We start from the raw sequence: 14,672 nt of genomic DNA on the forward strand, positions 1-14,672 counted from the left end.
CGTCCCTGAAGTGGCTGTGAATGAATTTGTGAAATGTGACTGCTGTGGGCACCAGCCTGTGCCTCCAGTCCTGCCTCTTCTGTAAAACACCTCTTTGCTTTATCCCAAGCATTTATCCCTGTGCTTCCCACTGTGGAAATTTCCACATGGGCCTTTGTGGTTCATCTTAGACCCCACCACTTGCATGTGTGTGTGCTTTCAGCACCGAAGAAAGCCATTTCTTTGTCCTTGTTCTATGGAGTTTATATAAGTGAAAAATACATTAAATTATGCTAATTTATGCTGTTGTCTGAGTGAAGAAAGCACTCCACTCACAAAGCCAATGATATTTGCTTTCATTTTATTTTTTAAAAAGAAATTACTTTATTTAAAAGCATTAATTTCACATGGACAAGCGCATTCTCACACCCCAGAATTCCCGTGAGAGTGGCACCAAAATTATCTCAACATGTATTAGCTCAGCTAAAATAATGTGAAAAAATACCACAAATATAACAGAAAGAATTTTGCTTATGAGACATAGCTGGTGAAGTGAAGACTGCATTACATATATTTACGTTTGAGGAGAATCTATTTGCATCTTGGAAATATCTTGAGATACTCAGGACTGCATCTGAAAACTGAGCAAAGCCGTAGATGTAGAGGACACCAATTCTTGCAGTGGAATTTATTACAAATAAAGCAACTTCTAAGGCTTTTCATAAAGTCCTTTATCTTCAGAGCTCTCTTCCTCCTTTGTACTCTTGAAGGGAAAGTGATTTAACACTCATACAGCGATAGCATCAATTTCCCATAAAATTCTTGCTGTGTTCACTGCCAGCTGAAGCGCTTCATTAACTCAGGACTAAGCGGCGCTCAGCTGATGCCACAGCCACGTTCCAAGAGCAGACGTTTCACCACTCGCTGCCTCCCCGGCGCAGCTCAGGGGGGTGCAGAGGCAGCCATGTGTGTGTAGGAGCATTTGGAGAGGGAAGCCCTCGTCGTCTTGCCCTCCTCCTCATCAGCAGCCTCCCCGCGTGCGGCGGGCGGCGCCTGCGGGGCGCAGCAGGCGAAGGTGGCCAGGAAGGCCATGCGGAAGCGCTTGTTCATGAAGCAGTAGATGATGGGGTTCACGCAGGCAGAGGTGTAGGACAGCAGGTGGATGAAGGAGATGGGAGCCCCCGAGAGGCGCCGGTCGGCGGAGGCCGTGTCGAAGGCGCGCCAGGCGTTGACGCTGAAGATGGGAGTCCAGCAAATGAAAAACAAAACTACTATCACCATCAGCATACGGATGACAAGTTTCTTGGCCATTAAGTTGGCAGAAGAGCTGTTGCTTCTCACTCTCTCTATTTTGTTGTGGCTCATAGCAGAGAGCTGTTGCAATGGCATTTTCCTTTTCCTTTTGGTTTTGTTGAGGTAACATCCATCTCCATCCTCGTATTTGGCGCTGCAGGTACTTATTCTTCTTTCTGTACATATAAAATGCTGTTTAAATAGCTGGCTAAATACCTCTGAACAGTCGGCCAAATAAAAAATGAAGAATGTAGTCTAAATCTAAATAAACAACATAATTCATAGCTGAGCAACTGTTGCGAAGAAAGCACTGGCCTGCTTCTGAGTCAGTCATGCTACCAGCTGCTCTGAATCCACTGTCTCCTGATAGTCTCACATCTTACCTCTATATAAACTGATGCAAAAGTTGTAAGAATGTTACTTAGTCTGTTATATGGACAGAAAATGGTTTTCAAGGTTATATGTTTCTACTTTATTTGACAATTTTCATTGTGATATTTATTGACAAAAATGGTCCTCATCCATGGCCAGAAAAAAAGCTTGGTACTTCTATAATAAACAAATTAGAAATTTAATGTATTCTGCCCAGAATCTTTGCAAACAAGCCATAGGTAAGGTTTATTTGCAGATTAACTGTAAGAAATGTGGCTGGCAAGTTCACAACATAACTGATCATAACAATCACTTTTGCAAGTAGAAAGCTTTCCTTTTACTAGCCTCAAAATGACTGCTCGTATCTTCAGCTGTAACTTTAAAAACCCCACCCCAAACCAAATTGTTTTGTTACCTCGTGAAGATTTTCTCTGGCTGGCATCAAATTTTATTCCTCTGTAGAGTTCCAAAGAAATTAGACCATACGCAATCATCATTATAATCCCAGGAATAAGAAAGAGCGTGAGGAGCAGGAAAGTGTACCTAAGGAATCAAAAGATAATAGGGAGAGAGAATAGGAAATGGCAAAAAACCAGAAAAAGTCCTTTTTATACAACTGAGAATTGGGGAACACAGGATTTCAAGATTTTTTGAATTTTTTTCATGCCAATAAAAAGTATCATTTTGACACCTCAGAATTTTGAAGCTTCCTACTTCTTCTCCTGCTTCCCTCAGAAAGGTACAGCAGGAAAAAGACTATAACGACTGAAAATTGTCTTTCATCCCACCTATGCACCCCAGAGGAGATGGGCAGTCCCACGGTAGTGAAAGGGGGCAGAAGTTCTCTCTGCTCACGAGTGGGACTCCCTGCTGTAACCAGATGAGCATTGGATGCCCTGTAGTTTTGGTCAATGCAAAAACTGCCTTGCAGAAGCTAAATGAGCACCTGCTGATCCTTAAAGGGGTTTTTGGTACATTAAAAGTATTTTAATGGTTGGACTCAGTGATCTTAGAGGTCTTTTCCAACGCAAATTATTCCATTATTGTGCTTCAGAGAGATCTGATTTCCAGAGGGCCTTGGCACATGTGGGCAAAACCAGAGCAGCCACAACCTGGGTCCTCATCCCTGGAGCCATGAAGAGCACCTGAAGAGGGATTCCAGGACTGGCAATCTCTCTGGTAAAGGAAGCAGCTTTTATGTGGTTTCACATAGGCTACTCTCCTAGTCAGCCTCTCTGATGTGGTGACAAGCTGGGGAAATAATAATGTTTAAATGCATCCACGAGCCCATGCCCCTCCTGATCCCTGTGGCCTTGGTGGGAACTCAGTAACACAGCTGGGAATCTGTAAGGAGACCACAGAGAAGAGAATTTTGTTCTGTATCCTTCCTCCTCCTGCTGCCGAATACCTGAGATTACTACTGAAAGTATTAACACAAAGTTACTCTTTGTGGCTATACCACACCAAAATGGGGCAGACTTTAATCTTTTCCCCAGTTCCAGCTGACCTTCAGTGTCAAAAAAAAAAAATCTTACACTTTGTCAGTGCCAGTCAGTGTTTAGTCAACGTGCAAGGACATCATGTCTAAGTACTACTGCTGTTTGATAGTGCTGCTGTTTACCCTGCCTGGATGTGTAGGACTGGGAGCTTGTCTCTCCCCACTTCTCTCTGTCCCTGTTCTCCATAAGCAACCAAAAGGATTCCCAAATAAGACATTTGCAGCTTCATATTCTACTTCTCTGCTACGGAGAACCTTCAAACAAATTAACAGGCCAGGCAGCACACAGAGGGGTGTATCTGCATTTCTCAACAATTAATCGAGGATTTCTCTGAGTACGTTGAAGTTTGTGTGTAAATGAGTGAAAGCAGTATTGCTGCTACAAGTGACAGATTATTTCCTGACAGTGACAGCTGGGCCTTAGCAGACCATGGTGTGAGAATCATTGCCATGTTGGGCAGTCTTTCCTATGGCAAGGGAAAAGTCATTCAAATGTCAAAATGTAAGCAGCTTAAAAATGTTGGGGTTTTCTTACATCTTAAATAAGAATGATGGAGCGTAAACATTTGCTGAAGGTTAATACTTGATTTCCCATAGGCTGATTGCTACACCAGCAGATAATTGCACATTTGCTACCAGCCAGTTGCTCTTACCAGGACTGCTGAATGACATCGCTTGGCCAGAGGAGCCGGCACATATTGGCTGTGGTGTTGTTGTACTTGGTGAAAGGTACCAGCTTGCTGTAGATTGGGTATGGTGACATGATAACAAAGGACACACACCAGGTCGCAGCAATCACTCTCAGGGCATGAGATTTTGTCTGCCAGACCCTGGACTGCAGTGGTTTGCAAATGGCACTGTACCTCTCCAAAGATATGGCAACCAGGTTGAAGGTAGAGACACTTACAGAGACACCTATGCATGTAACATAAAGAAAAAGGTTATCCTCTTGTTTTAAAGGTTATGTTATGTTCAAATGGTCCTGCTAGCTTCCCATATGCATACAAAAAATTAAAAATATAGCAAACTATTTATAAGCAAAAGGATTTCTAAACAGCAGTCTGATGAAGTCAGTGAGGAATGTGTGGGCAGTGGGTCTGGGTCTCAGGACTGTTCCAGACTGATATTCCTGCTCTGCGCTTCTCTTACTCCAAAGGTGCAAGAAAAAATACACTCTGTCAAATGATAAAATTCTGGTAACGGGGAATGAAGACAATTTTACTCTTAATTATTCTCTTTGATACTGCAGTTTGTTCACTAATTGCCCTGAAATTCAAACAAAGCATTTGAAATCAGTTAATTACTCTCTTAACACAGACGTTCACAGTCCCTTTTTTATTGTTTTAATTTTTATGAGTGTCCTGCTTGACTTGTGATCTGATTTTTTCATTCAAGAGAGTTAAATCTATTACAACTTTTTAATTAGATGCTAATGGACTTCCAAACAAGGAGAAATGAAGTGATGAAGCAGAGTCTTTGTCCTTCGAGTATCCTTAATTTCTTCTGTTCATATTTTATAAAATATATTGTTGTTGTCTGTGTTTCTGTCATTGAGGTGCCCAAGTTCACCACAGTAAAATTATCACTATTTCTTCTTAACTTGGCCACAAATTTTTCTTTCAGTGAATGATTTTTTATTTGTCTTTATGAATATGTGTCAGATTATAAAATGTCAATATCATTACAGTTTATTTTAAAGAAATCATCTGTAATTGAAAATTTGTCTTTCTGCATCTTAAAATGAAAAATTGAGCATATTTGATGCAATGGTTTGTCAGGTGATGCCTCTGTTACCTGGACATTTAGTGGGAAATCTTCTCTTTCTGACTCTTAAACCAGCTTCATAATGAAAAACTTTATGCTGGTTTACTTCACTGGATTTTTTAAATAAAGTAATTTACGCTGTGTGCAATAAGAGGAAGATGACAATGCTTCAGTAATGTTTCAGGGTATTTTTGCCAGCAATTCATTGTAATTGTTTAAACATGGCCTTTAGTTTTATTGGTTTTATCTACAAAAAGATGTTGATTTCCCATTCGTACACTTTACTTTCACATTACATCAAAGTTCTCAAGGGCATGGGTTGAAAGGGGACCTGAGCTTTCAGTAATCAACTAAGAGCTTCCCAAAGCAGCAAAAACTTTACATAATGTTCTCCTTTTTTTCTTTTCTTTTTCTTCTTCTTTTTCTTCTTCTTTTGTTTTGTTTGTTTGGGGTTTTTTTTGGTTAAGAAACAAGCAAACGCAGAGGAAATATTAAAGTGAGACAAAAAATCGCTTACACATACATAACCCCGACATTTTGAAACTCCTAGATCCTGGCTCCACAACCAAAAAACGTATGGTAAGGCATACAAAAGTGATGTTTATTAAAGTCAGCCTCTAAAATCTATATCTGTGTTTTATGGTCTTCTGGGGAGCTCTGATCACACCTGGTCTGTGCGCAAAGAGTACTTGCTCCAAATTCCAGCTCTGCAAATTACACCTGCTTTGGCCTATTTCTCTTTTCTTTTTTTATGTATCACTGCTGCCCAAAAATCTGTGGGTAGAATCTGCCCTTACTGAGGGTGTACAAGCCCATCATTTCTGGTGGGTGATCTGGACACTGGTAAGAATCTTGCCAGTGATGGCTGAACAAGTGCACGTGCTGGGTTCCTCAATAAAGTTTGATCATGCAACATCTTCACATCCAGCAAAACACTTCTGCATGTCATTAAAGTTCAGTGTGTGTGTGTGCCTCTGTGTTTTGCTGGATCAGACCAGGGACACCAGAACCATGAGGATCTGCACTACAAAGTTGTTTCTTCATAATACTGGTAACTTCAATGGTGGATGGAAACAATCAGCCCCTTATAGATCTTTAAATACCTTCTTGCCTGTCTCATTAGTCAGTCTTCAAAATAAGTATAAACTTCCCAGACTTACCCATGAAATAAGTGGCAGTTTTGCAAACAGCACTTCCAAAAATAAAATCTTTTAGCAGGTTGGGAATGAGGGTGAAAGGCATGCAGAAAAGGCAGAGCATCAGGTCACTGACTGCTAGTGACAGCAGAAAGGTGTTGGTGACTGTTCGCATCCGCTTGTTTCTTATCAGCACCGTAATCACCAGAGTGTTCCCCAAAATGCTGAGCAGAAATATCAAACAATACAGCAGAATCCTTATTATCTGATGCAAATCTGAAAATTGTCACAAGAAAAGATCAGTTACACACTATTCAACTCAGATTAATATTATATATTTCAACCTTTAATCACAAGGTAAAAGCCTTTCTGTATTCAGTTTTATGAATACACCAACACAAAATCAGTGAAACTGCTGAAATTCTCAAATGCATTCTGATCTACCTAAATTGCATAGCATTAATCTACAATATAAGCAATACAATGTACATTTGGAGAGTCAAATACAACTTCTTAAAGCATGTGCTTCTCATGCTGCTGAGTGTGTACCACTTACTCACCATGGGAGATCATATTTTATGCAGAAGTAAGAAAAGATCAAGCAATCAAAAGACATTTTAATATATGGATTTTTTTTCAGCTTCAGAGTACTATGATTTCATATTAAATCACTTTCATACATGGTATCAGATCTGATCACTCCATTGTTATTGAATTGAATAAAAATCATACTACTCCAAGTTCTTAGCAGAGATGTTTGCATTTTGTGCTCCAAAGTGTTACTGTTTTAGTGTTCAATTAAATCCGAATTTTTTCCTAGTTCAATTTTGAACTCAGAAAACCAGCACATAATAAATTTTTTGCTGCCTGTTTCTCATACTAACTTAAAAGCAAGCAGTTGATTTTTCACTCTCTCAGAGAAAATGCCTTGCATAGCTCTTTCTTTCTATAGTATCTCTGCATCCAGCTAGAACTAAAACTGCCTGGAAAAAATCAATTTTCCATCCATACCTTTAGAAGGATAAGGTGCATCATCCACACAGAAAAAAGTGTCATTTTCCAAGAAGATATCGCAGAAGAAATCAGTAATGTTGGTGCCATTCCCAAGGAAGCTACTGGCATCAACTATTTCCATTCTTCAGTATCCACAGGTTAGCTCTGATGAAGAAGAAGGTGGGCTTGTAACTATCTGCCCATGCTTTCAGTAAACAAATGGTTTCTGAATGAAGTCTTCAGAAGAAATGCAAGGGAGGCAGCTGTGCAAGGAAGCTGTTCTGACTCTCCAGCAGGAGCACCCAGCACACAGAGTCCTGCTCTGGCTGAACACGATTTATTCCAGAGGCACGACGGCCGTCGGGAGAGCAAAGCGTGTGCACACACACACACTCACACACACATATGCACACTCACACTCACACACACACAGACACACAGACACATCCCCCTGGGTACTTCTTAGATCCACCCTCTTCTGTTACTGCTCTACTGTTGGGATTACAAACAGGCTAGAAAAAGATTACAGCATTAACCCCTTGCAAGATTGCTTCTACTCATGTCTCTGCGTTATTTCTCAGAGGAAGCCTCTTAGGTCACAGCCTGAAATGAGACCCAATGAGTGAGGAGAGTGATAAATCTGTCTCTCAACTAACATTTAAAATGGTAAGAGTTGCTTAATAAAAGGGCAGAGAAGATAAAAACATAGTGAAGATTTTGCATTCCTTACATGGAAATGATTCTTGTCTTCATATTTTTCAGAGTAAACTGAAGATAGGGTAGACTCAGAGAAATAAAAGCAGCTGCATTTATCTCAATTGGCAAAGTGCTAGTTTCATATGAAAGTGCTGTACGTGCCTGATCCAAACCCCAGTAAGTCAATAGAAAAACTCACCAATTTCACTTAGTGGATCAAACCTTATGAAAGTATATTAGAATTGTTAGTTAATATAAGCAGAAGTCTATACATTTCCTCTGTGCAAGAACTTGCATATGACTTTACAAACTTGATAAACCTGCTAAATTGTGCCATATTAGTTACACACCAGTGGAAAACATATATCTTTATGGCTTAGAAATTCTGTTTTTTTAATAAATATAATCCTCACAGTTTTTTTCACAAAGTCATGGGCTTTTACTTTGCAGTATATAGTTTGTTTATGGCCAGAAATGCAAATTAATATTAGAAATTAATCTCTACTATAACTGAATGAAAAACTAATTTCACATTTTAAATCCCTTTTACTTAAAAGCAGAGCAATAATAGGTTCTTTGCAATAAATCTTGACCCCTCAAAGCTGATATACACAGACTGGAAAGCCTGGCTTTCTCTTCCAGTCTTGCCATAAAACTTTGCTTTATAGTACAAGTAATGGGAATAGGTATGTAGGAAACTAGATTGAAAAGTCAAATTGAAAGTTCTGATTTCTCAATTATCCTTTGTGCCTCTGGGAGTCCTGGATGCAGCTGGGCACCAGTGGCCCCCAGCACAGCATGGTCCCACTGCCCGCCTTGCTGCCAGGCTGGGAGAGCCTGGCCAGGGCTGTGATCAGCTCTGTGAAGCCACTGCAGGTCTCCCCTATCAGTCTCAAAGATGGGTGGGACAGAGTGAAGGAGCAGCTCCCCCAGGACAGCAGGAGCCCCTCACTGAGCCCCAAGCCCACTTCAGTGTCAAGACATGCTGGCTAAGCACAGGTGAAGCCAATGAGGCCGGGAGGCTCCACAGGGCCGGCAGAAAGGCAAACTGAGCCAGCAGCACCGGCCACAGCTCGCCCTGTGCTGCCAAGGGCAGGATCCCAGGGCTGGCAGACAGCAGGTGCAGCACAGGCTTGAAGGGCTGAGGGATAAGCACCGAGCCATGACCAACTCCAGAAGGTACGAATTTCAACAAAAGCAAGAACAGAACGTGTGAGGGAGTGCTATTCTGTGCAAATCCCAGCAGCTGTGGAGTCAGTGTTTAAAACTAACTGGATCCCCTTGTTCACTTGCTCAGGACTCTGAATGTATAAAGTGCAGCTTTCCTCTACAAATTTGTCCAGAGATTTTTATCTGTTATTAGAGTCCTCATCAGTTTTCCTTTGAACACCAGGCTTACAGACTGGCTCACAATTCCAAGGGTTTAGTTCCCCTGGAGCCCTTTTTAAACATTGGCATCACATTTACACAATTTTTTCCCCCTGGCAACAACGTAGTTCTAAACAATAGATTGCACATCCTAGTTAATAATTTTACTATTTCCTTTAGAAGTTCTGGATGAATACCATCTGGTCCTGGGCTGAGCTCGATTCAGCATCTGCTAGTTAAATTGCCAGAGTAAATGAGGAAGAATTTGCTATGAACTCTTGACTCCAATTTTGGAGTGGGTTTCTGTATGAAACATACCAAGATCAAAGAGTTTTGTTTTTCTAAGCTTTCATTTTGCATAGATTTACTCAAATGTACAGCCAATAGTCCTCATGTTTGAACAGTTCTGAGTTGCCTTTATAATATCATTTCTCTCCACCACATTTAGCTAACTGCTTGACAGATCACTCTCCATGCAGATCAGTATCATCTCATTGTCTCCCTGCACGTTTCAGGAGAGACAAAAAAGGAGGCTTTAACAAAATGTTTGCTCATTGCAGATGTAATTTTATCATTTAGGGGAAACAAAAGCGCGAGTGCTTGTCCTCTTGTACTCAATCATGCATTATTTGGGATGTTGAAAGTTTTAGGCAAGAACCTCTCTGGAGCTGGCTGTTTTATTAGCAACACTGATTTATTAATAAAATTCTTTTTCAATTAAGAAATAATTTAGATATCTTAACGTGACTGTGTTGATAGTTTGGACAAAAGTATACCAAAATATTTTTCCCTGTATTTGAAGGAGGCTTGCTAATCTGTGATAATAAAAGAATCTGCCTCTTCTAATTCTAGTCTTAATTCTTTTCTCCCCTGTAATGTCATATTTTCATATGCTGAACACACTGCCCTTGCAGCCAAAACAGTTGGTGTGCTCTGCCATTTCCTGCTGTCTGTATGTACCTTTTCACATCCAAAACTAAACCACATCAATTGACAGTTACCTCATTCTTTTTCCCTGAAGAATACTCTGTTCTATTCTTTCATTAATTTTACAAAGATCTTAAATAGAAAATCCACTTGTAAAATGATGACTTTGGAAAAGCATATCTGTATCTGGTGTCAAATTTACAAATAGGTTTAGGTTTATCTTAGGGTAGACCTTACCAGGTCTTTTTTGTCCTAACAAGTGAAATTAAATAAGACAATTAGAAAAAACATATATGGAAAGTCATGGTCTAGTTCTGTTCAGATCATACTGATCTGAACTAAATAATATAAGGATGAAATTTACTTCTGAGCACCTTGCTGTACTATCAGTGATTTCTGAAATCCCATTCACCAGCCATAGATGGGATCAAAGGCAAACAAGGTGCTCCTGGTGCCCCTGCAGTGCTTCTGCAAAGGTCACATATTACATGGCATGGTGCTTAATTAATCCTGGAAGACTCCACAGGTCTTCAATGATGAAATTCTTGTGTTTAGGTCATGTTATTATCAAGACACATCTCAAGGTATCTTTTAAATTGTTTGGGGGTGACCACTTTTCACTGTTTTGAAGTGCAAAGTCACACTGAATATTTGCAGTGCCATCTACCTGACCAGCCTGTGAGATGCACTGCAGCTGGTCCTGATGCCTTCATGGCATCCAGCTGCTCCCACCTTGCTCAGAAGGGAGGAAATGAGACCTCCCAGAAGATGGCTGTGAGTTCTGTAGTGTCCAAGGCTCTCTAAGGAATGGGATGAATAAAGCACACTGTCTCCGTAAATCCTCAGGTCCAGTTTCATAATCATGGTAAAGTTTCTACGGGCTTCCAGGGTGCAAAAGGGATTTCTGCTCCAGAAATTTCTACGCAATTTCTGTATAAAATTTAGGGAAACTGCTTCAAAGAAATATGTGTAAATCATTTGTCCAGTGTAACATAAGTTCTCATAAGAATCCTTCTGACTCCCTGTGATATCACTGATGTCTGGGATGAGTCATGGTGCACGCATTCTGCCCAAATGGTTCACCTTGCATGCTGCTACTCACGTTGGCACTTCTCAGACTGTCACAGCTCAGCTGCATCTCCTCTCCCCTCACATCTGGCCCTCTAACTATTAAAAAATGAGGGCAGAACTTACATCAATGCTCTCTGAACAACTGAAGCTGATCCTTTTCCTTTTTGTGTCTTAACGGATTCATAAGTGCTTTGAGGAATGAATGCACACCCATGAAAGAGGAAGACAGATATTTTAAAATGTATTTGTTTCTTTTGCAGGCTATACATGATATTGTACAACCCTTTTTGTCCCTTCACCCTGTGAATGTTAATTTGCTAGGAAAACACAGTTCAGGATTTAAACTAGGCATGCAAGTGAATAGCCCTGCATACCCGTATGCTGTGGGTATATTATGTGCTAGAACTCCACACCAAGTAAACTGCATCAACACATGGCCCAGGAGACCACTTTTCCTGGGTTATATTAACACCATCAAATGTTGGTATCATTAATGTTCTCCCTTGAGCAAACCTTTGCATATTAGACCAACCTCAGTCAAAGTCAAAATCCATCATCACATGTTCTAAGGTACTGGTCATCTGAGACTTCTCTGAGGTACAGTCATGACATGGTTTGTAAGAAACAGATAAAAGATCACTGATTGCCACCAGAAACAACCCCAATAGGTTATAACATCAGCAACAAAATGGTACAACTGCTCTTGGCAGTACTCAACTCCCTAATAAAGCTCAAACCAGCAACAGGCTGCTAAATAAAGCCCCACCTGTCACAACTAAGAACTGTAGTGTTTAATTTTAATATTTCAGTTAGGCACATAACAAAGAGTCACAACTATTTTACCACAAGAGATTTTCATTAGCATATCTCACAGAGGTATATTAATGAAATTGGTTATGTTAACTGCAGCTGCTATGAGTTTCAATTTAAAGATGAAAAAACAAAGCAAGGATTTGGCACAGGCCACTCAGTGGGAGAGTGGAACAGTTGGGAAAAGCAAGGAAAAAGCAAGGAAGTCTTTTCAGACTGCTGCTGTCTGATACTTTGCTCTCAAAAGAAGCCACTCTATCCTCATGACGTTAAGATCAAATGGATTTCCACATTTCCACAGAATTAGATAAAGAGATGTTAGTTTCACAACACCAAGTAAGTAATTTAGAGAGTGGCTGTGCAATTAGCAGGGAGGAAATGGAGAAGGTCAGCTGATGTATTATTGGGTGAATTGGTACCAGCATGTCTGAAGCCAGGGCTTCCGTTTATGTGTCTTACTATGTACAGAGAGAAATTACTTTGTGTTCCATAGCATTTCATCTAACATCAACATTTTTAGAGGAGTATCAGTGTCTGTTGATAATAAATTCCCTTAAGGTAATACTACTGAGCTTTGTTCACTGACATGTAAGTTCCCAAGAGTCATCTAATCCTTGTTTTAAGGGAACCCAGGATATGGGAATCAAGAGAAGTATTGCCTTTATTAGACAAATACTGAAAATTACACTTACATAAAATGAAGAAATTTAATCAGCAATAGTCATTCTTTAAAGTTTCAGGTTTTTACAGGAAACATAAACTTCCTATGAGCAGTCATCTGATTTGACATAAATTTGTACAAGTCTGCACAAGAAATAGAACATACAATTTATTATATTTTGATGAATTCTCTGTTATTCAGTACCAAAGAGGGGCACATAGCCTCAGATTTTAAAGAGTAACTAACTGGCCAAACCTCTTCTCAACAATTGATATCTGAGTATGAATTTTAGTCATCTGAAACAATTCAAACATGAAATGAGGGTAAAGAGCAAAAACTTTGGAAGATATTGCAAAATGTCTCTCCAGTAGAAGACCTATCTATCATTACTACTGGTACAACATAGACAGAAACTGTACTCTATTAAACCCTGTCAGCAGAGCCCACAAGGAAACAACACTCCTTGAAAGTATCTAACAAAAGTAGGATTTTGATCTAATAAACAGAAAAGCAAAAGACTGTGGGATGTTTGGAATTTTGCTGGTTTCCCATTGTCATGATTTTGCATGGAAGGGTAGACAGACAGCAAGATGACAGGTTGTCCCCTTCAAATTATGGACTCATATAATGAAAGTAAGATTTTAAATTAGGCTCATTGCCTGCGTTCTGCTGTACACAATTAAGTATTTTATTGTTTGACTCTTGTTCTCTTCCTGTGATAATCTCCAGGCCAGTTTTTTCAGTTCAATGGAACTCTGCTAGCTGGCACTTTGGACTAATTATTGAACACAATAAGAGGAGGTACAGGGAGACCTTCAGGAGCAAAGACAATTCACCCCAGCTGAAGTTTTCTTCCAGGTCTTAATTTCTGGGATGTCTAGCTTTATTTGTAAATTACCTAAATGCTCTTTGCATTTTGGACTTTGGTTGGTCTAATGCCATCCAATAACTGTATGCAGAAAGTTGTCAGTTATAATTTTCTGAGAAACTGGGGGAGACAGGTCAAGTCCATACTGACAAAAAATACTCTAATTTATTTCAATTATTGTGCTAACCAGTCATGGAAGTATTTGATAGCAATTTCAAAACACTATTAAAGTACTGAAACACTAAAAATAATACTTTCCAGTTTTTCAGCACAGATGAGCTGTTAAATTATGGTATTGTTTGCCTTACTTGCCAGATTTTGTCTATATAATCCTTAAGAAAATATACTCTGAGGAACAATTGCTGTAGTTAGTTTGGACTATTTGCTCATGTTTATATGGTATTACATAGTGCAGGGAGTTAATGTGACTGAAAGTATGTAAGTTTTAAATTAATTTTCGTTGTTTAGTCCTTGCTTACATTACAAAACTGTTTTAAATCTGCCAAGAAGTCTCAACTCTCAAAAGAAGGGAGAAACAAAACTCCAAGGACAAACTCAGCTCTGAATTCTTCACACTTATTTTTGACAGAGTCAGATTCAGTCAGGCTGCTGTGGTGTGTCCAAATATCCAGGGTTTATAAATTAGGCATATCAGAAGTTGGATCTCTTGGATGTAATCCTTGTATATGGAAAAGTTACGTGCTACACTCTTGATTTTTTTTTTAATGAACATTTGAAAATTTGCAGTATATTAACTGCAATTAACTGGGTGATTTTTTCTAATATTTTTGTGTGTGTGCCTGAAGTCATTATCTCATCTTTGCAATTTCATGCCATTCTGGCTTGGCCCTTTCCGGAACCAACTGCACTGGTGCTCTGTACAGAAAAAGCAAAGGAGTCACAGACCATACTCACATTCTGGCTGCTGTGTCTCTTCTTGGATACCTCACCTCTTCACAATGCTCTCCTTTCATTCTAATGCATTCTTTCTGCAATCCTACAATGTGGGAAAAATGAATAAATTGAAGTAAGAAAGGTATTTCTGATGAGATAATGACAAAAGATCAGTAACATTTTGTCTTTTGTTTTTACAAGCTTTGCTGACTTGAGTTCCTGGAGCAAGTAAAACGTTTTTAAAATATTCTAAGCAATATGCTAGTTAAATACCCCCAGTTTACACGGTCACTCACTCTGGTTTTAAACCCAGTGGTACTTAAAGCATAATCCTGCTCAAAC

General features: G+C 39.6%; 1 protein-coding gene across 1 annotated transcript; it reads right to left on the reverse strand.

Annotated features, from left to right (window-relative positions):
• Nucleotides 1-338: 338 nt before the first annotated feature.
• Nucleotides 339-7,578, reverse strand: CCKAR (cholecystokinin A receptor). The gene is made up of 5 exons (XM_005484964.4): nucleotides 7,054-7,578; nucleotides 6,067-6,318; nucleotides 3,796-4,057; nucleotides 2,060-2,187; nucleotides 339-1,448 (listed from the first exon to the last, which is right to left on the reverse strand). The coding sequence occupies exons 1-5, from the start codon at nucleotides 7,175-7,177 to the stop codon at nucleotides 922-924; spliced, it is 1,293 nt and encodes a 430-aa protein (XP_005485021.1). The 5' UTR covers nucleotides 7,178-7,578; the 3' UTR covers nucleotides 339-921.
• Nucleotides 7,579-14,672: the final 7,094 nt, after the last annotated feature.

This window comes from Zonotrichia albicollis, chromosome 5 (assembly GCF_047830755.1).
Source record: "Zonotrichia albicollis isolate bZonAlb1 chromosome 5, bZonAlb1.hap1, whole genome shotgun sequence".
In the NCBI taxonomy this organism is placed as follows: Eukaryota; Metazoa; Chordata; class Aves; order Passeriformes; family Passerellidae; genus Zonotrichia; species Zonotrichia albicollis.